Raw genomic sequence first — 26012 nt, forward strand, 5'->3', positions numbered from 1 at the left:
GAATTCTTTTTTCTTAGGATTTCTAAGTATTTACATGAGTCACTTCCTCAAGAGTGTCTGGTCCAAGACAGTATTGAAATCCCTCTTATCTTTGTTTCTTCCTAATTCTTGTAAGACTGAGTGAGTTGGCTGTGCGGTTAGGGACGCGCAGCTGAGGGCTTGCATTTGGGAAATAGTGGGTTTGAACCCCACAGTCGACAGTTCTGAAGATGGTTTTCTAGGATTTCTCAATTTCGCACCAGACCAATGGTGGGGCTGTATCAAATTAAGGGCCAAGGCCACTTCCTTTCCACTACTAGCCCTTCTCTATCCTACCGTCGCCACAAGACCTATCTACGTCCTTGTGACATAAAGCAACTTGTAACAACAATTCTTGTAAGACCGTATTTTCATTACCACTTATCATCTTCACTGTGTCTAGCACCTTTTTTTTTACCTATATTAGATTCTGTTCTTTGTTACTGATCCCCAGTTTTGTAAGGGAGATGTCTGAATTACTGGCTTATTTACTTATTTTTTCTTTTGTAGGGTAGTATCTGGTCTTCCATCATGGTTGTTGCTGTCTAACAGCCTGGCTTCATCTAGTGAGTGTTCATCACTAGACTCTCTTTCACAGTTTGTCACCAAAAATCTGGTGAGTGACAAATCTAAAAGTATTGAGATGATTATGCCTGCATGGGACTTGAAAATTTTGTAATGCATGATGAATGTGCAGTAAGTGGTAATTTGTATTGTAAATGTAAATTTGAGATTTAAATTCCATCCATACATACATAGAGGATAATTTATTTATCTTGGCAAAGTTAGGGACAGCCGTCCCAGTTTTATGCTTAACCAGTGACAGTACCCCCGTAATGAGTTCTGTATATGCAGAATAGTGAATCTTATATAAGCACTCCTACTTTATTGGTGCATTGAACATAGTCCATTATAATCAATTAGGAAATTGACATATTAGGTTTATGTTAGCAGATGAGCATGTCAGCAACGTAGTTATGCATTATTCCTGAATAGTTACTTAGGATAGCCAAGTGGCATCATCACTCGCTTCTGATAGAACAATATTCTTTGTAAACTGACCAAAGCGTTTCGACTCCTTGTGGGACCGTTTATTTTGTCTTATAGACGGAATTCAGTGTTATTACCACAAACAAAGTTAGTCAATCAAAATTTTGACAAAATGATGCATTGCTACATCAAACGATCTTACTTGCTCTAATCTGGCCTATGACCGAACGAGTTAGCTGTGTGGTATGAGCCATATAGCTGCGGAAGAAGACAGGCACATGAGGCTGTACTGTGCAACAGTTACAAGAACCTGACAAAGGTTTATGTTTGAACTACTCTCTCTGTTGAACATAATAATCACTTACGATATCCACTGAAAGTAGTTGTATTAGTGGGCTGCTGAGAGCGCCTGGCGAAAGAACGGTAGGCGGCTTTTTCATACGTCACTCTGTATAATTAAATAGGAGCAAACACTTCCTGGATCAAGACGGAAGATTTTCCAAGAATATGCGGATGCCTGCCCTCACTAATGACAGTGAGGAGAAAAAGAAGAAGAAGATGAAAGTTTGTCAGATGCCATGGAGGAATAAGTCTGAAGAAACAGGGATGAAGATGGTAGAGTATGTATCCATGGAGTTTGTCCTATCTTTTTGTGTTTTCATATTTATTCTTGCCCCTCTGTTGCTCCCTCTGTCCACACTAGCTTGTCATTGTGTTTAATCCTTTGTGTGTGTTTTTTTAATCCTCCTTACATACATCTTTGATATACAAGGGTCACTCCTAATCTAATAATTTTACAAAGCCAATTATTTTTATGTATCTTTGCTAATCATACTGATCATGGAAGCATTCTCACTGTTTGTATTTAGATTTGGTTCAACAAGTTCCAATCTGTGGGGTGGTCATAGCACTTGTTCAAGATAACCGCTGCACTTGGTGTCCGTCGAAAGCATTGTGCTGTTATAAGCGTTTCTACTTTGTGAGAATGAGACCATGGGAAACGTTCACAAGCAGTTGAAACAGGTATATGTAAATGATGCTGTGGATTGCGGTATTGCAAGTGGCTGGGCACAGAGATTGTTGAACAACAAAGGGAACGTGAAAATTCAGGATTCCCCTGGTAGCGGCAGACCGCACACCTGACAGTAAACAGCATTTTAACAGTATTGTTATGGACAACAAACTTGTAACTGTGAGCAAATCGTCCCACTTTACGGGGATTTGGAGAAGCAAGTGTGCACAGAATACTGAAACAACTCAGGTTGATCATTAATGAATAAGTGGGGTGTACAGTGGAACCTCAATATCTCGAATCACCTCAGGAGCTAAATTTTATTTCGAGTTATCAACATTTTGAGATATAGAGAATACTGTTTTTGAGCATGTATAGTGCATAATTGAATCATATATGACTATGGGCTTATACTGAATACATTATTTTTAACAGTATTTAAAAATATACAAGTAACTCTATTTTACGGCATCACTTTAATTTATAAGCCTATTATAGTAACATTTTAGAAGACAGGATTCTTACTGTACATACAGTAGTGAAACAGGAAACATACCTCTATTAACACATTTGGAAAAAATCCGTTAGTTTCTTTTGTTTGTTACTGTTAACCTTTCCTCCCTTGATGTTGAAACTCTCGTCAGTATCACGCAGCAGAGATTTGTAAATGGAGCTTGTCTTCCTTGACTTCGGGGGTTGCTCTCATATGTGACCGGGGCCGATGACCTTCGATGTTAGGCCCCATAAAACAACAAGCATCATCATCATATGTGACCGGTAATTGATTCACACGCAAGAAACAGCGAGGGTTTGCAGATTTTCCGATCACTAGAAGTTTTAGTTCCCGTCATATTAGTTCCCAGCATCACTGATATGCTTTCAGTACTCATTAACTGTTCGTCATGAACGACAAGTGCCGTATTGCACAAAATTGGAGTTACAGAGTATTTGTTGTTTCAAGAGCGGAAATGTTTGCTTTGAGAAATCGAGAAATTCGTGTAACCAAATTTCGAGTGGTAGAGAAATACACGTGAAGAATAGGACAAACGGCTGGGAAATTTAAGTTACTTTGAGATACTGAAAATTTGAGTTATGGAGGTTCGAGATATTGAAGTTTGACTGTATTCAAGTATATAAAGATAGTTGGATATAAGGATAACGTCTAGGGTGAGGATGTGACTAATATTGGCGAAGTACTGAAATATGCCTATTATAAAAAAGACATTTACTAAAGGAAATAAGTATATTTCTTCACTACATTGAGAAGGCTAGAATCATGGATAATTTTTTGGACTTAGAAGATGAGAGACCAAGTACAGATTCTTTGGTTGTTCCCGTCAGAGTAGCCTCTTACAACATGCAGAGGGTACAGATAATGCATCATGTCACACCACTCACAACGGAGATAGAGAGCGCTTTACAAGTCGAAAGAAATGTGTAGCATCGTGATCGACATCCAACAATAGAGCAGTTGATCCAGCACTCAACATTCCTATGCCGTGTCACAAGATCTATATCCAGCAAAGTGGTCGCTGATTTAGCACACAATTTTATGGCCATAGATATTCGCAAGATACCTATTATGAGAAAAATTCTGCTGCCTTTGGTCATGTTACCCTATGAAAGGGGGTTTGCTGTGACCCAGACAGAATGCCAGTCAAAGGTGGAAATTCATTTAAAAAATTGAACCATTTGTATCTACTGCATCTAGAAGGCAGAAGGAAGAAGATGACAAACACTGGTTGCCTGTTTACCATGGTGTTGGTTTTCTGTCCTTGCTAAATTGATGATGTTAATTCCAGATAGACCTCCAGCTCGATAATATATCCATGTTGAAAGATACAAAAGTTGAAAGCTAGAATAGCAGCTGGAATTGATAAGATATCTGAAGGTAACGGGTTAGGTTATAGTGCCATACCTGAAGTATTTGATTACTGATTGTATGAGGGACCCATTCTAAATGAATGCAGATTTCCAATAGTAGCCCCAGTGCACAAAGCAGAGGGTGATAAACAAAAAGTGGATAATTACAGGCCAGTCAACTTGACGTGTGTCGCTTGTAAGCTTTGTGAAACCATTCTTTCTGATTAGTAGACATCTTTGAAAAATTACTAACTGGTTTGATACAAGGCAGTTTGGGTTTAAGGAGGATTATTCCAGTGAGGCTCAACTTGTGGGATTCCAGCAAGATATAGCGTATATTTTATATTCAGGAAGTCAAATGTATTGACCTATTCAAGGCTTTTGATAGGATAGATCATGGGAGATTACAGAGAAAAATAAGGGCTATTTGACTAGATAAAAGAGTGCTTGAATGGGTGGCTAAATTTCTAGAAAATGGAACTCAGATAATTAAAATAGGTGAAGCATTATCTGATCCTGTAATGGTTAGGACGTGGGGGTCTCGTTAGGCAGTATGATTGGAACTTTATGTTTTCTTAAGAATCGAAATGATTCAGTAAAGAACTGATTGCTCTGATTAACGTATATAATATTAAGAATATTAAACACTTTTACCATGAATTGTAAAGCCAAAATTGTAAGGGGCAGTTCCTCTCTCGAGCTAACAGCTCATTGGGATAATACTCGGAATGAATAAATAAATAAATAAATAAATAAATAAGTGAATGAATGAATGAATAAATAAAAAATAAAAAATAAATAAATAAATAAGGACCTCGACAATGTTGTGAGGACAGCAGACAATGGTATGATGGTAAACGATATAAAAACTCAGGTTGTAAGTTTCTAAAAGAGGGAAAGTCCTCTCAGTTTTAATTACTGTGATGATGGGGGTGGAAGTACGAAATGAAGATCACTGTAAGTACGCAGGTGTTAATATAAGGAATCGTCTTTAATGGGGTAATCACATTAACAAGGCTGTAAATGTAAGTTAGAGATCTCTTCATAAGGTTATGGGGATATTTATGGGTTGTAGTGAGAATGTAAAGGAGAGGGTGTATAAGTCTCCGGTAAGACCGCAGTTAGAGTACGGTTGCAGTGTATGGGTTAGTTGATACAAGAACTGGAAAAGATCTGTGGAAAGCAGCACAACAATTTGTTCTGGGTGATTTCCGACAAAAGAGTAGTGTTACGAAAATTTTGCAACAGCGCTGGAAAGATAGTTGGGAGAAAGGAGATGAGCTGTTTGACTAAGTGGTATGTAATACCAATATAAATGGTCCGTTATTGGACATAATAAATTTTCCACCTAACTCATTCCTAGTTGCCAGTGTTTCGCCCCTGTGTGCTAAGTTGGGTTCATCATTTGGTAAATAGCACACCCACCAAGGCGCATGGCTAGTGCATACCGTGGAGGGCACTGCGTAGGCTACTTGGAGCCACCAGCAGTGCCAATGCACTATGAGAGACTTTGTCTCATTACCAAAAATTGATGCCTGCCTGGCCATCAGTGATATAGATGTTGACTCCCATAGGGAATTATAAATTATTATTATTATTATTATTATTGTTGTTGTTGTTGTTGTTGTTGTTGTTGTTGTTGTTGTTGTTGTTGTTGTTGTTGTTGTTGTTGTTGTTGTTGTTGTTGTTGTTGTTGTTGTTGTTGTAGTAGTAGTAGTAGTAGTAGTAGTAGTAGTAGTAGTAGTAGTAGTAGTAGTAGTAGTAGTAGTAGTAGTAGTAGTAGTAGTAGTAGTAGTAGTAGTAGTAGTAGTAGTAGTAGTAGTAGTAGTAGTAGTAGTAGTAGTAGTAGTAGTAGTAGTAGTAGTAGTAGTAGTAGTAGTAGTAGTAGTAGTAGTAGTAGTAGTAGTAGTAGTAGTAGTAGTAGTAGTAGTAGTAGTAGTAGTAGTAGTAGTAGTAGTAGTAGTAGTAGTAGTAGTAGTAGTAGTAGTAGTAGTAAATTTACTCATTCAGGACAAATATTTCAGGTTCCCTTTAGGAATCAACATCTATATCATAAGTGGTATGTTCCAAACTGTCATCGGAGAGATGGCGTCGAATGGCCTTAGGTGGTGAATAATCTTGAAGGGGGTTTACAAAGGAAATATGAAGATAGAGTTGGAATTCAAGGGTATAAATTGGGGCAAATATTCATTCTTGGGGAGAGAAATTAAGGATTGGAATAATTTACCGAGGGAAATGTTCGGTAAATTTCCAAGTCCTCAAGAAAAACTTAGGTAAACAATTGATAGGGAATATGCCACCCGAATGACAGCCTTAAATGCAGATCAATGATGATTGATTGATTGATTGATTGATTGATTGATTGATTGATTGGTTGATGGATTGATTGATGGATTGATTGAAAAAGTTTTGCTCTGGGTGAGTCGGCAGGATGTTGACAACTGCTCATAAGGAAAGAAGAAAGACTGTCTACTGCATGTTCTTGGTTCTGTACAAGAATATTGGGGTGACTTCCTTTCAAGAATTGTAATGGAAGATGAATCTTGGCTGCATCATTTTGAATCAGTGATGAGTAGGCAATCAATGGAATAACGTCATGTGAATTTGCTCCAATAAAAGGAAATTGAAAGAGGCGTCTTCAGCAAAAAATTGCGGGATTAAGGGTGACTCCTGCTTGTAGATATTATAGCTGAAGGAACCACCATTAATTCCATTGTTTATGTGGCAGACCTAAAGTAACTTCATATGTTCGACCACATTGACATCAGCAAGATGGTTTTCTGTTACTTGACAATGCTCGGCCACACATTGGTCAGAAACCCAAGGACACTATCCAAAAACTGTGATGGGGAACATCGCTTTACCTAAAGTACCTTACAGTCCTATTTTGACACCCTCTAATTACCATCTGTTTGGTAAACTGAAGGACTCTCTTTACAGGAAGGGGTTTAAAGATATTGATTCTCTTGTGATGGTTGCTGCAATGACTAAGACATGCTGGACCAGACTTTGACAGTGCAGGCATGCATGTGCTCGTTTCAAGGTGTTATAAGACAGCTGAAAGGGTCGGGAATTCTGTAGATAAGTGATATTTTTTGCATAAAGTATGTAACAGTACACCGGACAGATAGCAATGATACAGAATAAGAATTGGCATTGTAAAATGATGTGCTGCATTAGTTTCCACGTTGCTGTTTGTTATCTTTTCATTATAGTTAAAAGACCATGATGTGTTCACTGTTTAAGTATCTCAGAATTTGTAATAATAATAATTGTTTTAACATCCTTATTTTGTTCTGTTTACAGAAAGACGGAATGACTGAACAAGGGTTCCTGCCTCGCTCTCTGGTTTGGTACATCTTTACCTCAGTGACCACACTATACCCTGCTGACTCTTCAGGTGTACTGTCTCAGCTTGTAGACTCATGTCCTGCTTTACACATTTCCTTACTGGTAAGGCAATTTTTTTTCAGGTGATCTTCTTATTCTTAAGCTTTTGTCCATTGCTAAGAGAAACACTTTTATATAATTTTCCACTCTCTCCTGTCTTGAGCCACCTTGTACCGTCATGTTCCACTTGCCTCCTTGAATTTCATCGTGCCATCTCTTCTTATGTTCCTGTCCTGTTCCCAGAATATTCACTGAACAATCCTAACGGTCAAGTAAATAAAGTTCAGGAAACTCAGTCGTCAAAAATTACCAGTGTTTCGCCCCAGTGCGGCATGGGCTCATCAGTTGGATACCACACCTTCCCAAGACACAGGCCAGCTAGCACGCCAGTAGTGACACCACTGCAAGATATACATGTGATAAACACATTGCATTGCCGATGTACTAGCGGAGAATTGCATCTCAACTTGCTATATATGCCCTCCTGGGCTAGCATGATCAAAAATATGGCTTCCTATTGAGATACGATGACCCGGAGAAACTCCTTAAGAATAACCGAAGTTGATGTTAAGTTTTTGTTATAAAGTTGTAAGATGTTGAAGGGAGTCTGTAATAAAGGAATGGAAATTGTTTTAGAAAAAGAAATAAAGTAAAAACCCAGTAAATATATGGTGGCAAAGTGTCGAAGGAACAATAAAAATGCTTACCTCCCAGCTGGTCCCGTTATGTTTACTTCTTCCCTTACATCGTCAACAGACTGAATGTGTATGTGTATGGTTGTGAGAGGAGTATGAGGCAAAAGAGGGCGAACTGGGAAGAGAGTAGGGGAAATGTCGTGGGAACGGAAGCTGACGGGAGGAGACATACGGGATGTTTCTCTGGATCCTTTCTGATGGCCTTCCTACATAAATCTAGATTGGAAGCCTCTTCCAACTGTATATTTATATTATCAGTTATTTCATTTACATTGTGACTAGGGTTTTGTTTTCCATCTATGTCAATACAAATGTTTTGTAAAGTATTAGTCAATTTGCCTTTATTTAAAGTTCGCAGAATGGTTAAGTCTCTGGTGTAGTAAAAGTATGATTATATGCGTGAGCTCATGGCCAAATATTTATTGTATTTTTCGGTATTTACATGTTCCTGGCATCTCACTAGGAGAGTTCGTCCTGTTTGTCCAACATAAGAAATGGCACAGCCTACACACTTGAGTTTATTTATCTCCAAGTTTAAAAAACTATTATTACTCGTAACACTATGGTGATAAAATATTAGACGATGGTTATTATTGCTGGTACGAAAGGCTGTATTGAAACTAAGTCTCATGAAGATGTTAGTGATTTGATAAATGTTTCCGTTGTTATAGGTGAAGGTGGCAAATTTTTTTCTTTTTATGCTCTCTTTTTAGCTGCATTTGAGGTTTACTTTTTATTTTGTTTATTAATCTATTAGAATTTCCTAGTGAGATACCAGGAACATGTAAATACCGAAAAATACAAGAGATATTCGGCCATGAGCTTACACATAACCGAATGTAATCATACTTTTACCACAATAGAAAGAGACTTAACCATTTTGTGAACTTTAAATAACGGTAAATTGATGATATTTTAGAAAACATTTATATTGAGATGAATCAAAAACAAAACACTAGTCCGATTGTAAATGAAATGATTAGTAATATAAATATAATGTTTGAAGAGGCTTCCAATCTAGATTTATGTAGGAAGGACATCAAAAAGGATCCGGAGAAATATCCCGTACGTCTCCTCCCGTCAGCTTCCGTTCCCACGACATTTCCCCTACTCTCTTCCCAGTTCGCCCTCTTTTGCCTCATACTCCTCTCACAACCATACCACATACATAGAGTTTGTGATTTTTAGCATTTGCGATAAATGCGAAATATGCCGAAACTTTGTCAGTGTATGTGCCTTCATCTTATATGACCCGTACGGGTGGTTTTTAGCGATTTCGAATTCGCGATAAAATGCGAAATTGGTTCAAAATGCGAAATTATACAATTTATGCGAAATAGATGCGAAACTCTCAGTTTTATACGAAATAAACATATATTTTTAAAAACTACTGCATTTTTCTTAAAAATAAGATATAAATGTTATTATTTATTTCAGGAGAAATAATTATTACGGCGCCCATTGCGATCGTAAAGCGGTAACATGCTTTGACGGACACTTCCGTCTTGGTGCACGGAACATCTATAAGTTCATTATCGCAGTTAGCTGGTCGGAGAGATTTATTCTCTTTGTTTTGCAGCCTAACCGATTGATGTCAGATGATACCTGAAGCTATTTTCTCTGTGTAAATAGTAACTCTGAGCTGAAATACGGAAAATAAAAAAGCACCTCATTTTGCCGCTCGTTGTAAACAATCATGGCGGCATGGATGAGTTTATTCGTAACTGGCTTGAAAATAGTGATGTTGAAAGTGGAAAAGATTCTCTGGAAAGTGAAAATACTTCTTCTTCAAATGACAGTGATGAAAGTGATTCCGATTTCAGTTCCGAGATGATAGTGCCAATTGAAACTACGTGACAAAACCAGAATGCAACAAGAGCGAGTGAGAAGTCTAGTTTCTCTTCTTTTTTTTTTTTTGCTAGTTGCTTTACGTCGCACCGACACAGATAGGTCTTACGGCGACGATGGGACAGGAAAGGCCTAGGAATGGGAAGGAAGCGGCCGTGGCATTAATTACGATACAGTCCCAGCACTTGCCTGGTGTGAAAATGGAAAACCACGGAAAATCATCTTCAGGGCTGCCGACAGTGGCGTTCGAACCCACTATCTCCTGGATGCGAGCTCACAGCTGCGCGCTCCTAACCGCACGGCCAACTCGCCCGTTGAGAAGTCTAGTAAAATGATACTTGGAATAATGATCTTGTTGACAATAAGCATCTTTCTGTAACGTGTAAACCAGTTTTTGAAATTCAGTCTATAGTGAGGAGGGGGTTGGGTAATAATCTGAAAGAAATGGACTTAGGGAAGGAATTTCTAACCCCACAGTTCTGGGATCACGGTACTAAGGAAACCAATACCTATGCCTCTACATTTCTTGCTAATTTATCTGCTTCCCTTGAATCCAGTAATACTTACGAACAAAAACATTGGTTTCCTGTTACTATAGACGAGCTAAAAGCTCACTTTGCTTTGTGTGTTCTTATGTAGCCTATGTGATTAATCAAATTTATGTTAAAGTGACAAAAAATAAATAGTATGTAAGGGAATATTTCCTTTCACAAGTAATGGCAGGCCAAAGGGTGAAATCATTCAATGTGTGGAATTTCTTTCACTGGCTAAAGAGCACTGCAAAGACCAGTCAGTCAAACAGCAAATACACTTTCAAGCACCACGTTCATTCTCTTTGTGTGTTGACCCTTGATCTTAGTCGGTTATTCTTGACATTGGTGTTGAGTAGTAGTTCTGTTTAAAAGTACAGTAGCGATTTATTTTATTGTCTGTCAGCCATGGGTAGAAGCCAAGTGACGATCAAACAGCCTGCCGAAAGTCACAAATTGGGACATTTTTATGTAAGGATACAGATGGCCTATATTGATGTGCCGACTCTGCAATCAAAAACTTGAAGAAGAAAAAAATGTTTTGCAAGCTTTCCTTGGCAGCACTTCTGTGCATTTGGGCCTCTACGGACAGTGTCGATGTAGAGTTTTTTTTAGCAAGTACAACATAATTGTAACTGATAGGCGGTCTCAAATGAAGGAGGACACCTTTTAAATAATTGGCATGTTGTACTTAAATCATGATTAAAATTCCTCTCCCTTGTAGGTGTGTTGTACTGTGATAAATAAATACGTTCAAAATAGTATTTTTCACTTTGAAATTGTGTTTGTAAATTTGAAAATAAGCATATTCCTGTGTGTTCGTTAATACTTATTGCAGTCTTATGTTGGTGTTTGTCTTATTTTCCATAGTGAATTCAAAACTGCATGACGAGCAATGTGTGATTAAACAGTATGATTTTACTCCCAACTGTTGTGTGTGCAATTTAGCAAATTATGCCTATTTTTAACCAATTTGCTACAAAATGCTAAATTTGAGAAGTTTAGATGCTACAAAATGCTAAATTTGAAAATCAAAACGCTAAATCACTGATTTTTAAATGCTATAAACCACGAACTCTACACATACACACTCAGTCAGCTGATGACATAAGGGAAGAAGTAAACATAACGGGACTGGCTGGGATGTAAGCATTTTTATTGTTCCTTCGACACTTCACCACCATATATTTACAGGGTTTTTAAAATTTATTTTTCTAAAACAATTTTTATTCCTTTTATTACAGACTCCCTTCAACATCTTAAAACTTTATAAGAAGAACTTAACCTCAGCTTTGGTTATTCTTATTGAATTTCCCCAGGTTATCGTATTTTAAATTTTACATTTTAACAATATTAAGTCTACCCTCAAGATATTAAAAGTACGTACTTGTCCAGCAATTTGAAGAAAGAAGATCTCTTACATCAGATTTTGATCTCAATCTTGAACATTGGTTTATTAAGATTTTAACTCAACATGGTCTGGCTCCATGGCCAAATTGTTAGCGTTCTGGCCTTTGGTCTAGAGGGTCCTGGGTTTGATTCCCGGCCGGGTCGGTGATTTGAATCTTAAATGGTTGATCCCTTGGCTCGGGGTCTGGGTGTTTGTGCTGTCCCCAGCATCCCTGCAACTCACACACCACACATAACACTATCCTCCACCACAAAAATACGCAGTTACCTACACACTGCAGATGCCGCCCGCCCTCATCGGAGGGTCTGCCTTACAAGGGCTGTACCCAGCTAGAAATAGCCACACAAAATTATTATTAACTCAACATGAAAGAACATTTTATCTCATCATTATCATCATCGTCGTCGTCATCATCATCATAAGTGTTTTTATTCCATTTATGCCAAGTTTTGTACCCTTTTTTAGCTGAAAGGTGTTTCACATTAGGAATGAAACATGTACTTTTTAAAATAATTGTAATTCGATTTTTAGATGGTTTATGTAAAAAAGCAAGCAAGTATTGGAAGGTGGGATTCTTCCTTCAACCTAACCTTAGTTGATTTGTTGCCAATCTTCTCTTCTTCACCTATTCCCTTTTCCAGATTCTCTCTGGGTAGGGTGGTGTATCAAAGCCCTCCACCTTATTCGATCCTTCCACCACTTCTCTTCTAGTACTTTATTGCTATCGACTCCTCTATTTGCAATACAGTCCACAACAGAGCTCCTCCATCTCATTCTAGGACGTCCCCTAGACCTCTCTGCAGTCTCTGTATCCATGAATATTCTCTTTGGTATTCTCTCTCCTGGCATTCTCATCATGTGTCCAAACCATTTTAGCTTGCTATATCAGTCTCTTCTTGAAGTTTACACACTTCCACGCTTCTCCTTATTTCCTCATTTCGTATTCTATCTCATCTTGTCTTTCCCTGTATGCTCCTCAAGACCCTCATTTCAGCTGCTTGTATCTTACTTTGGTTCTGCTTAGTCAACGTCCAGGCTGCTGAAGCATAGGTAAGTATAGGTTTATAATAGGACGAGTATAAAACCTTCTTGCACTTCATTGGCACATCTTTGTTCCATGCAATGTCTCTCACACACTGGTAGAAACTTTGCAGACTGCTGTATTCATAAATCAATTTCTCCATCCAAATTTCCATCTCGTGACTTCATGCTGCCCTAATATTTAAAATTTTTCACTACTTCAAGAGGTTCATTTCCTATTTTTATCACTCCCCCTGGATTTTCTGTTACCTCTCGTCATGATCAGAGTCTTGCTTTTCGCAGTACTAATCTTCATTCCAAAATTTCTTATCTCCTCATTGCATAAATCAACTTGTCTTGGTACTTTCTCTTCATTATCTCCCCAAACTACAATGTCACAGCAAAGACCATATTTACTTGCTCGCCCTTCATCTTCTCCGTGATATTATGAAGAACTAGCTGTAGTACCCGGCGTTGCCCATTTTTTTTTTGTTTTCAATGTTTACTTTAAAGATTCATGTTAACAGTTAGTTACGTGTGAAGTGAACTTTTATAGAATTCATTTTTGAAATGTTGGTTGATATATTATGATCTATGATGTAGTTTTAGAGTTATTGAAATGTGTTTGATTTAAAGTTTAAGATTATTTAATTTTCGAGTAAAACTTTATCGTTATGGAAGCTTGAATTGATTGGGAAGTATTTGACCCTGTCAAAAATATATGTATTTACCCATCGCACTATAGATACGATGTACACGATTTCAGCTGTCATTGGGACTGCCACCAATCATCCTTGCGACTCCAAAAGCAGTGGATTCAACACTAATCTTGGTTATTTTAGACTATTTACTTTTCAGCCCATCACGGACTCCCGTCTTATTGGAGGCTGAACGTGGACTTTTAACGGTATCTAGAGCGTAACAATAATTCCTCTCAGTGACACATAAACAATGGATTCGACATTAATATAGGTTCTTCTACCACTTTTGCCACATCTGTGGGTTTGAGGGAGCAAATTGCATCGTACTTGTGGATTTGTCTTTGTTTTACGACCGGATGCCCTTCCTGACACTAATCCTATGTGGAGGAATATAATCACTATTGCGTGTTCCTATCGTGGTTGGTAGTGTAGTATGTTGCCTGATTATGAAGAAGTGTTGGGGTAACCACAAACTTTCAGTCCCCGAGTCAGAATAATTAACCACAAGTGATTAAAATCCCCTACCCGGCCGGGAATCAAACCCAGGACCCACTGAATAGAAGGCCGCTAGGCTAACCATTCAGCCAAGGAGTCAGATGACATTAATATAGGTTATTTTCCATTATTTTTACATTTCATCCCCTCCCATTCCCCAACCTTAGCGGGGCTTGGGATGTTCCATCTGCACAGGTTTTTCTTTTCACCTGATGGTCCTATGTATGCCAAGTTTCGTTGAGAGCTATTCTGGAACATACATCTATAATCTTGGTCATTTTTACATTCATTTTCACCGCTTCCTAACCTCCAATCTGATTGCGGCTGAAGTACGATTTAACCAGCATCCAGAGTGTCACAGTTCAACTCAGCGACCTCATAAACAATGGATTCAACTTTGATATCAGTCGTTTTCGTTTATTTTTATATTTCACTTCCTCCCCTAGGAGTGCTAGGGGTGTTTTCCTCCAACAGTATTTATTTCAGATAGTAAGTCATATTTGTACCAACACTATATGAGGGCTATGCTGGAAGAATCATACATAAATGCGTAATTTCCCTAGGTTTGAATATTTTCCTTCTCTCCTCTTCTCATCCTCATGGCCGAACATGGACTTCAAAGACATCTGGTGTGTCATTATTCACCTCAGGGACCCTGAAAACTATGGATTGCACATTAATATTTGTAGTTTATTATTTTATTATTTCACCCCTCTTAACCGTATTTTTTTATAATTCAATTCCACCGCTAACAGTGCCAGCTGTATCGTACCCCTCTAGTAATTCTTCCAGGTAAATAATAATAATAATAATAATAATCGTATGGCCTCAGCTACCGTGTGCAGACATTTCGATTTGACGCCATCTGGCTGTCTGCTCGTCAATTTCGACGTTCCGTTTTACTCTAGGTCCGCTAGATGGCAGACCAATCTCTCTTGGGCGTCTATGGCTGAGATTTAATTAATTTTGTCGGGTAAATACCAAATGTATCACCAGGGATCTTTTACATGCCGACATCGTACGACATGGAGTGTTGAATGGACTTTTTTCCGCCCTTCAAAAATCCGACTACCTCTGCCGGGTTTGAACCCGCTATCTTGGGATTCGGAGGCCGACACTCTACCACGGATCCAGGTAATTCATATATGTACCATGTTTGGTTGGGAGGTATGCTAGAACATATACACATACGTCGGTAAACTCGGTCACTTTCAACATTTTCTTTCTTGCAGGAGACATTTCTCATGGTTGGTCCGTATTGAAGCTGACTATAAGCAAATTATCTCAAAATAATTTATTCTATTGTACCACCTATTCAATACATGTATTGAATAGGTCGTACAATACATGTATTGAATAGGAGGTACAATAGAATAAATTATTTTGAGATAATTTGCTTATTTTCTTTCTTCACTCGTTCTCACCCCCTCTGCTGATTAGGACTGAACTTTGTCTTAAACGGCATCCAGAGTGTCACAATTAATCTCAGCGACCCTGAACACTATGCATTAGACTCAAATATTGGTCGTTTTCAATTATTTTTACATTTCATCCCTACCCTAGGAGGTTTGGGGTCTCTTACCCCCACAGTATTTTTTTTCCAGATAGTAAGTCATACTTGTGCCAATATTGATAGAGAGCTATGCTGGAACATACAGACATACGTTCATTATCTCGGTCCTTTTGGAAATGTTCTTTTTCACCTTTACTCACCTACAATGCCAAAGGGAGTTGAACTTGGACTTTAAAACATTCGGAGTGTCACTATCATCTCAGCGAGCCCGAAAACTATGGATTCAACACTATTTTCGATTACTCTTTTTTCTCACTCCTCACTCCCTACCAGTAAGGGTGCCAGCGGTGTCTTACCCCCACGTGGTTAGTCTTCTGAAAGTACTGTACGTCATATGTGTAGCAAGATTGGTTTAAATCGGTCCAGTAGTCCTCAAAACTATAGATTCGACAATAATATCGGTCGTTTTTAGCTCTATTTATATTTCACCTTCTCCCGTGGAGGTTTCCGGGGTGTCTTGCCCCAGCAACATTTTTCACAGATAGTAAGAAATATTTGTACCAAATTTAGTTGACAGCTATGCTGGAAAATACACACATACATCCATAATCTCCAATGTTTGGGTCATTTTATTATTTCACTCTTTCTCTCTCCCTATGCCAAAGGGGCCTGAACTTTAATATCTCACTCCCCCCTCGCCCTCACCAAAAAGCGGGCTGAACTTGGACTTTAGAAATATCCGGATTGTTACTATTCACCTAGGAGGCTCTAAACTATGGATTCAACACTATTTTTGATTACTTTTATATATCACTCGTCCAGAGTGTCACCATTCATCTCAGTGACCCCAAAAACTATGGATTCAATATTATTTTCGATTATTTTATGTCTCACTCCCCTACTCCCCCCGCCCCCATCACAAAGAGGGCTAAACTTTGACAAAAAAAAAATCCGGAGTGTTACTATTTATCTCAGCTACCCCGAAAGTTATGGATTCAACACTATTTTAGATTATTTTTATAACTCACTGCCCCCTCGTCCTCCACCGCAAAGGGGGCTGAACTTTGATTGTAAAAAATTCGGAGTGTTACTATTCATTTCACTGAACCTGAAAACTATGGATTCAACACTATTTTTGATTATTTTTATAACTCACTCCCCCTTCTCCCCACACCACAAAGGGGGCTGAACTTGGACTTATAAAAAATTCGAGTGTCACTATTCACCTCAGCAATCTCAAAACTAAGGATTTGACAGTATTTTCGATTATTTTTGTACCTAACCTTCCTGACCCCCCCCTCCCATAAGGAGGCTAGAGATGGCTTACCCCCACCATGCTCTTCTCCAAATAGCAAATAATAAGTGTCCAAAATTTGATTGAAATTACTCCAGTGGTTTAGGAGAAGATGTGACATTAACACACATAATCCATTTTTATATATAGATTGAAGATAGATAGATAGATTTTTATATCTTAGTTTCCCCTTGCCCCCCTCTCCACCGCAGAGAGAGCTGAACTTTGACTTTTAAAAAAACCGGAGTGTTACTATTTATCTAAGTGACCCCGAAAACTATGGATTCGACACTATTTTCAATTATTTTTATATCACACTGCCCCCTCGCCCCCCACTGCAAAGGGGGCTGAACATTAACTAAAAAATTCGGAGTGTTACTATTCATCTCAGCAACCCCTAAAGTTATAGATTCGACACTATTTTCGATTATTTTTATATCTCATTCCCCCCTTCGCCCCCCACCACAAAGGGGGCTGAACTTGGATTTTTAAAAATTTGAAGTGTTTCTGTTCACCTCAGCAAACCTGAAAACTATGGATTCAACACTATTTTTGATTATTTTTATACCTGATCCCCAACCCCTCACTCCGAAGGGGACTAGAGATGGCTTACCCCCACAGTGCTCATCTCCAGATAGCAAATAATAAGTGTTCAAAATTTGATTGAAATTACTCCTGTGGTTTAGGAGGAAATGTTTCATTTACATAAATACATACATACATACATACATACATACATACATACATACATACATACATACATACATACATACATACATACATACATACATACATACATTTATATATATAGTAAGATTCTGTTCATGATAATATTGCCAATAGGGACAAAAATGAGATTTATAAGTTGTACAAGTTACATTGACATCCGACCATTTCTTCTGGGTGTTTCAATTTTTTTGTCAGGCATTGTACAGTATTATATGTAAATATGGTAATTCCTGTGTTCTTTTTGTTGAGTCTCCTGTAAATATACCAAAGTGATTAAATTTAACATGTGTTTCTTTGTTGCAGGCTCACGCTCACTGTCTTCAAGCAATCTTATCAACTAGCATTTCTGACAGAGGTGATAACTCTATCTCAAGACTGCGGCAGCTCATCAGTGTTTTGTTGTCTCCGAGTGGTCAGGATGCTACCAGACACTATTCGGACAAACTGGAGAGGGTAGTTGCTAACAGTGAGCCGTGGGAGTTGGCAATTCTCTTGTGGAATACCCACACTTCCAAATATGAGACATTAGAAGATTACCTTCCACATTCTGTTACCAACTGGATTCTCTTCTTCAAGTTAATACATTTTGGGAATCTCTTTATTGAAAACCAGCTCAAAGCCGAGTTTCTTGGTGAAGATTTAACCGTTACAAATCTTAGGAAGATACCCAAAGAGTATTCTTTCTCGTATGTTTTAGAAGAGTTGTTAGCCAACTATAAAGTGTTAGAAATATTGAATTCATTTTTTAAGATTGACTTGGTTTCTCCTTTTTGTGGTCTGTCAGATTGTTCTCAAGCAGCTACAGCTATTGGTGTGACAATTATATTGGCAAGCCTACCGGCAGAACGTCTAAGAACATTGAATATCACTCCTCTGGTATGTCAGACTCTCAGGTTGTGTCGTACAGTGTGGATGAACGCTATAAGCTCGACTAAGCTCTGGTATAAACTGAATGCTAGGTATAGTGCACACAGTGATGGACAAGATCTGAACCTCCTGAATTCCAGCTTTATAAACAACGTATCACAAAGCATTAAGTCACATAGTGAAATATCATGGGAGTAATCAGTGTTGTTTTACTACAGGGTGAGCAGTCTACGAGTTTCTCATGGACAGAGTTGGAGCTGCATGGGCAGTGCAACATAATATACTCTTGATCTGACGACAGCAAGAGCCCACGCTTTACCATACTCGAACTTCAATACTAGACTCACTGTCAAATACCACATTTCTCCAAATCCAAGATGACCCTGAATGCAAGACAACCCCCAGTTTTTCCTTAAAAAAAAATTAAATCAAGCTTTGTGCTTTGTAAAATCATATGAATGCCTTTCTTTTACAATTAGCATTTTTAGACTGTCTTCACGCCAACGCCGCTTTAGTTATGCTGTATTTTCTTGCAGCCGCACAATTATTCTTTATTTCCGTAGGTTTAATAACCATTAACTTAAAATTGGCATCATAGTATTGAAGAGAACTCGTTAAAAATTTGCCGGCAGTACTTGTTCCACGTGTCTACAATAGGCGATCCATCAGGACCTGTTACTTTTACTAAGCGTCAGGTACAACCAGCTGCCATTAGATGCACGTCTCGCTTATAATAATAATAATAATAATAATAATAATAATAATAATAATAATGACGACGGGGACGTTGATGGTCAACAACTTTAGTGCACAGTGGTATGGCCATTCTGCCCTTGCGTTTTTCGTGTACACACCTCACAATTTCATCTTCAACTTCCTGGAAGGGTTCTTGTTGCGGGCCACTGAATGCATTTTTTGTACAGTATGCATTTTTTGAAGCTATTTTTGTCTTCACACTATGCCAAACATTGGCTTTAGTTAGTAGTTAGGCTTATGCTCTATTTTCCTGCAGGTGCACAAACTTAAAATTGGCATCATCAGGTCGACGAGAACCCATTGAAAATTTGCTGGCAATGCCTGTGCCACGTATCTACAATATGACGATCCATCATGAAAATATTCCTGCTGTGTATAAAACTGTTAATTTTACTAAGTGTCAGATGCAGTAGACGTGTTATTACTCTGCCACCGAGTAGCCGTGGCCTTTCTAAGAATTCGAAGGCTCACATGTTTTGATACCATTCTGCAGATTTGAGAAACCTTTTTGTAGAGGCTAATAGAATATCATTCTCTCTTCACTATATCCCGAGAACCAGTGACGTTACACACAGGCACTGTACAACCGGTTGCCGCGGCTAGCACTGTGTAATAAAGACGTGGACGTTGTTGGTCAATGAGTATTGTACGCGTGCCCGCACGCAGGGCTTTAAAAGAAGCAGCATGATCACTGTCGTAGCTGCAAGTGGTGTTCATTACTGTTACACCGTGAAGGCAAGACTATTCTTGATTTTTCACATGAGATTCTGAGAAAAAAAAGTCATCTTGGATTCGGAGAAATACGGAAATACAGGCTTTTTGATGTGATAACTCATGTAGCAGCTAGCTTCTGAAAGTATACATTGACTGTAATGTTATGGTTATCATTGTTCAAGACAAATAATGAATTAAATTAAACAGAATTATTACAAACTGATTACAAATTAAACTATAGTTCTAACAACACCGTCCACTCTTCTCAGAAGAACTCTTAAGGTTTCACTTTACTTTGTCCTGCCTGCTGGCTCTTCAGAAATGTGTGCGCGTGTGTTTTATATTCAGGAATCATTCAAGAAGAATATTTTCGCACTGCAAGATGTGTGGTTAAGGTTATTTTTAATATGTATAACTTTTGCTTTCTCAACGATTCATTTGTTTCTATATTCGTCCCTGTTTTTATCTCCTTGTAAGATGTTTATTGTTTAATGTAACGCCTTGTGTAATATAAATGCCTACATGCTGGCCTATTTCCCACATTTTGGCTGATGATGACGCCAAACAGCGTCGAAACTAGTTCCAAGTGCAAATACATGTTATAAATAAACTATAACATTTTTGTATTGAAAAGGTGGACCCTTTTAAGTTTTCCTATCTTCCACGACATCCATTTTTACAGTCGATTCATGTCGATTGACTATAACAGAGGTATCACAATTTATTAACTTCATTTTCCGTATTGATGACTCCAATGATCCCTTAAAATATTTCAAGTACCTTATAATAAATAACGGTATTGATTAGGTTGAAAGTTCCAATCATATAACGGAGGTAGTCTGTCGATGACAGCCGCACACGCTTCTCTGCCCCCCACTTGTTGATGTTCCCTGAACCTCTTTTGTCGCTCAGCATTAGTGTGTGGCAAATTATGTGATTCATTGTGAGATCTCCTCGGTGATCATTTATTTTAAAATTCCAGTATCAGTATTTAACATAACTGTGTTGATGGGACCTAGCCTCATCAGTGAACAGAATGAGATAGAGCTCAGCAATTTATTCTGTTATGCATATTTTATTTTATATTTTGTGGCCTACATTGGATCACTCTAGTCAATTATACAGAGGATTTTTTGCTTTCTTCTCAGCCCAATATTTCTTCATTCAGAGAGATGCTGCCCTCCTTTCTTCAGTTGTAAACACCCTTGCCTTAGCTCTTTTTATTAAATTTGGTCTGTAGTCTGGTGGTTATTTGTGTGTCTCTTGAAGTATTTTGATTTTGTGTCTTTCGTTCTTAACACATTGATGACTGGTTCTGGAGATCTCCATCTGCGGCCACCGGTTGTTGACTGACCCTGTAGATTTTTGTTTTTACACATGGACATTGTTTGTAGCTTGTTGTGCTATCTGTTGGCTATCATTTTAACTGCTTTCAATCATGTCATAGAGTAGAGGGATTGTAATTTTAGTGTCGATATATTTTTTAAATTATATGGTCTTTGTAGCCATGGAACTTCATATATACATGGGTGTTCATACGCTCTGAGAACCATTGTACAAGATGGCACGCCCGTAGCATCATGCCCTATGTGACGACAAAGTATTTCAACGTTTATATGCAGATTAATTATCTGATGTGCCATATGGAGGATGAGCCCTGAGAATTCTCGTAGTTTCTCAGCTGACAGGTGACAGCCGACAGTCGGTGACAGGCTATGAGAATTCTCGCTTTTAAGCATCTTGTATTTTCTTGATTATTGATGAAATTGTGAGTGTTATAACATCTTAATTTTGCATTTTGGGATGTAGATTTTTTATTATATCTGCTCCAAGTGAGTATGTATGCTCTTTGCAGTTTAGAGACCCTTTCGTCGTTTGCTTCACGATTGAGTCCTGAAGGTTGGATGATTTCTCTCGGGTATCTGAATTTAGACACGTGGGATATTTTGCCATATTCGGTTTTCATTGGTTGTCCATCTAGGTACCGAAGAGATCCTTCCATGTAGTGAGTTTTCTGATACAAGGTCTGGAGTATTCTGGATGAAATTTCATGGAGTATTTCAATGGATGCAATCGCTTCCTGTCTGTTATTGGACAACACTGCTAAGTCATCAGCGAAGGCCAAACACTGTAAATTAATTTTGTTATTATTATTATTGTTGTTGTAAGTTACCTTCAAAATCCAACTTGTTTCTGCATTTCATTAAACATAAAAAGCAGGTTCTTTCAACTTCTCGATGTTATTACTGGAAGTGGCAATTTTTGATCTTTCGCAGGATACTTCCAAAAATATTTTATACAATACCGTATTTTCTCGCATAATTGACGCCTTTGCATAATTTACACACCCCAATATTTTTAGGTCCAAAGTGGAGAAAAATAAATGTTCACGTATTTGATGCACCCACTTCTTCACACATCCATCACGCAGTCCCAGATGCATTTCAAAATAAAGATGTCAACTAGTTCCTATTGCAAAACCATGAGAGAATCAGTGCAGAAGTGACTAGTGACCCTCTTTTCCAGTCTGGTACAAGACATATTTTATGAGTGTTTCGGGTACAGGACATGCATTTTCTTCGATCTCAAAATTGTTTGTTTAGTCCACAGTGAGCAAGTATTCTACTAATACTGCATCATATAAACTCACAGTGATCAGTTACACCGAAACATACGGGAATAGGGCAGTGGGCCGCTGGTATTCAGTGTCCGAATGCAACATGCGCTGCCGCGGTAACGGAGAAGTGCATGTCAAGCGACCAACAAGTCTCTCAAAGCATATCGCGGTCCAAAAAGCGGCAAGTTTCTGAAAGTAGGGAAGAATCTGCTTATATATGTGATTTTGTTACACAACGTTGGATATACCATTTCTTATGAAATGCTGTATTTTACAGCTGCACATGGAATCAGTGTCTCGGATTTGAAGGTTAGCCAAGACTTGATGATTAATTTTATGAAGAGAAATGAAACGAAGAACACCATTATGCCACAAAATGCCGAATGATTTTAACCAAAATGTAATTGATTTTCATCGCTTTGTGATTGAGAAGGGTAAAGTGAAGGAATATTTGCTCTCCCAAATGGGTACCACACGTCAGACGCAATCAGTTTCAGTATGCCAGAAAGTCAAACAATCGATAAGAAAGGGACATTGAGTGTTATTGTACGCGCTACCGGAAGCGAACGATGTGCTTGCTGTAACAGATGATGGCAGAAAGCTTGCACCTTATGTTATTCAGTAACGAAAACCAATGCTTAAAGTAAAATTTCCGTGAGGGATCCACATTCGTATCCAAGAATAAGGGTCTGTTCTTGTCACTCGTACAAGATTGGATACAAACGGTTTGGGGAAATATAGCAGGTGTCCCTCCTTCGATGCCCAGCCTTTTTGTCGTGTTGGACAGTTTTCTTTTTTTTTTTGCCGATATGCCATTATTATGTACTTACATGAATTGTACTTTTATTAGTACATGTTTATTTCACTTCAGGTTGTATTGTCAGCTTGTAATGGAAGAATATTTTCCAGTGTCGGTACTTCAAACCTATGTGTCCAACTCATCTGTTGTACCCTATTTGACTTTTCAAAAAAAATCTCACGTCGGAGATTTATGCCAAATGACGATTAACCGCAAATGAGTTGAACCAATTGGGTGTATATTATATTTGATGTATCTTTTAACTGTAAATGAATTGTAATTTTTTTTTTAAATACCTGAATATCTCAAATAATTTACGCATTCGGAAGTTTTCACCTGTATTTTTCGTCAAAAATGTGTGTTAAATACACGAGAAAAAACGGTAACGTTATGGGTTTTATGTTCCACTAACTAATTCTAAGTTTTCAGAGTTGCCGAGTTGTTGAAATTTTCTTCTGCACTTCTTTTATATGCCAGTTAATCTACTGACACGAGGCTGACGTGTTTTAGCACTTCGACTGAGCCAGATTAATCCCACCAAATTGAAATCAGAAAGTCGGCGCTCGGCCATCTGAGCTGATCAGCCCGGCCAACCATAATTTTTATCGCTCACCCTATCCTGAGAATTCTTACCCTAAACTAAGACTGGAATATAAATTTGTTTAAGAGTTTTCCAGTACTTGTTTTTCTTTTACCAATTCTAGGTTCTTTAGAAAGGACTGACATAGCAGAGAAATGATCATTAAAAAAAAAGTATTCCTAGAATTTTGAGAAAAACAGGAAGGTCCAGTATTTTGAAGCATCATTTTAGTATTTTCTTCTAAGTTTGGATATGGTATAGTTGAGATTTTTGTTTAAAGGAATTAGATTCGATAAAAAACAAAAAATTAAGAAAATTAAGGAAATTGATAATGATGAATTTATTTGCATCATTTCACACAGATAGCTTCAGAGCTTTCTATATGTCTCTCATAAGCTATAAATTTCATTTTTGCTCCATATTGAAGTGCAATTATAAGAATAAATTGACAGTATATCAAGTAAATGATATTACATAAGTCTTGGGACTAGTTTCAGCCACTTAGTGGCCATCTTCGGCCAAATAAAAATTAAACAGATTATGTGATAACTAACATACAAAGACAATGTTGTAGGAATAATTATAACATTAAAATATATATAATAACAAAAATTATGGTTATGATCTTCTTGTCATAATATGATCTCTTTAAGTTGACTTAGGACTTCAGGCAAAGAAGTAAATCTCTAATGTCTGACGTAGAACAAGCACTGACTTGCAAGTCAGTGGACAGGGAACAAGCACTGTGATACTAGTTGAGTTGAGGGTTAAAAATCGTAATTTTGATATCTCTGAACAAGGTCTTGGGCAATGTTTTTTCTCTGAAGTTCATGGTCTTCCGTCAATAAATATGGGATCCATCAATTTTAGCCTTTTTGATGTTCTTAGCTTGCAGTCATTTCCTGCTCAGCACTGTGTCCGATGGAAAATTAATGAATTGGCTGCCTTAAACAAGGCACAGCCATCTTACTGTTGCTCAATAACATTTTTGTGATTTGACAGGATTTGTTACATTGTTAAAGTTATGTCTTTGTATCTGTTATATATTATTTGTAAATACAAAATTTGATCTAACTTTGTGCTTTATTTTATTCCTATTGTGACTATGGTTTTATTTATTGATACAAGGAGAAAGTCACTTATGTATTTCTTAACCCTTTGCAGTCCAATATTCTGTCAGCTGTTCCAACAGTCTGGTCCAAATTAATTTTGTATATTTTTACCTAGTTAGATTAAACTCAGAACTTTTACTAGTAACTATAATTATATTATTATGATTATTACCGTATATTCTATTGCATAGGAATTAGTTTCCATAATAATTTTCGTCATCAGTGCAGAAGTGAAAAATAACATAAAAACTGAAGTGGAGTGATGCAGCTAGGGGGAACCTGCGGTCTTCTAGTTTTCCGACCTGTTAAATAACGTAGTCGAGGAGTCTAATGATTATGAAATGTTACATTCCGGTAAACACTGTTGTCATATGCATTTCCATTTGTATGTGAAGAATTATTTTCAGCGTCACTGTTCCTCAAATTATCAACACTGACCTGAGAACAGTCGTCATTGCTGTGTGCCGTATCTCCTCCTCCACTCCGGCCCATTACGTTCGTGCGTCTTCTTGCTTTTGTTGCAGTCACTGGAAATTCCTCTTCTGAATCTTAAGAAACGGCATATGATGGTCCGGTATCATTCCGTTCTTTCTTTTACACACAGGTCCAGTCGCTGAAGTTTCACTTGCAATGCTGGAGTTCACTACACCTTCATCTTCACTTGACAGTTTTCTAAACTCTTCGTCTAATTCAAATAAATTGTTCTCTAAATAAACATGCATACATATTTCTTCTTCATACATATTTGCTGCTTTTATATCGTGAATACAACTGAGAGAATTCGCATTCACAGATAAACACGCCTAGTACAACACGTGTGCAGCACTACTCAATGTAAACACAGCTGGCAGGCCGCGGGTAACCATGACGATACATGGCTACATATATCTCGTATTATTTTCATGGAGATAACTGAACGGCTTCCTTTGTGCATAAAAATTTGTTCTAGAAACTCAAGGGATATCGATTGACCTGAATCAGGTCAAAGAATTTCAATAAATAACCTCTCGAGTAGAACGAAACATAATGTTGAGGTGACCTCGACGTTGGACCAGTAA

The 26012-nt window shown here is 37.9% G+C and overlaps 1 protein-coding gene across 1 annotated transcript in view; it reads left to right on the forward strand.

Annotated features, from left to right (window-relative positions):
• The window catches only part of LOC136885304 (Fanconi anemia group A protein homolog), a 124146-nt gene extending 104101 nt beyond the window's left edge, over positions 1-20045 (forward strand). Inside the window, exons 20-22 of the mRNA XM_068230340.1 lie at positions 529-634; positions 7190-7336; positions 17813-20045. Of these exons, the coding sequence (XP_068086441.1) occupies positions 529-634; positions 7190-7336; positions 17813-18574 (1015 nt within the window). The 3' untranslated portion in view covers positions 18575-20045. The remainder of the gene's footprint in view (positions 1-528; positions 635-7189; positions 7337-17812) is intronic.
• Positions 20046-26012: the final 5967 nt, after the last annotated feature.

This window comes from Anabrus simplex, chromosome 14 (genome assembly GCF_040414725.1).
Source record: "Anabrus simplex isolate iqAnaSimp1 chromosome 14, ASM4041472v1, whole genome shotgun sequence".
In the NCBI taxonomy this organism is placed as follows: Eukaryota; Metazoa; Arthropoda; class Insecta; order Orthoptera; family Tettigoniidae; genus Anabrus; species Anabrus simplex.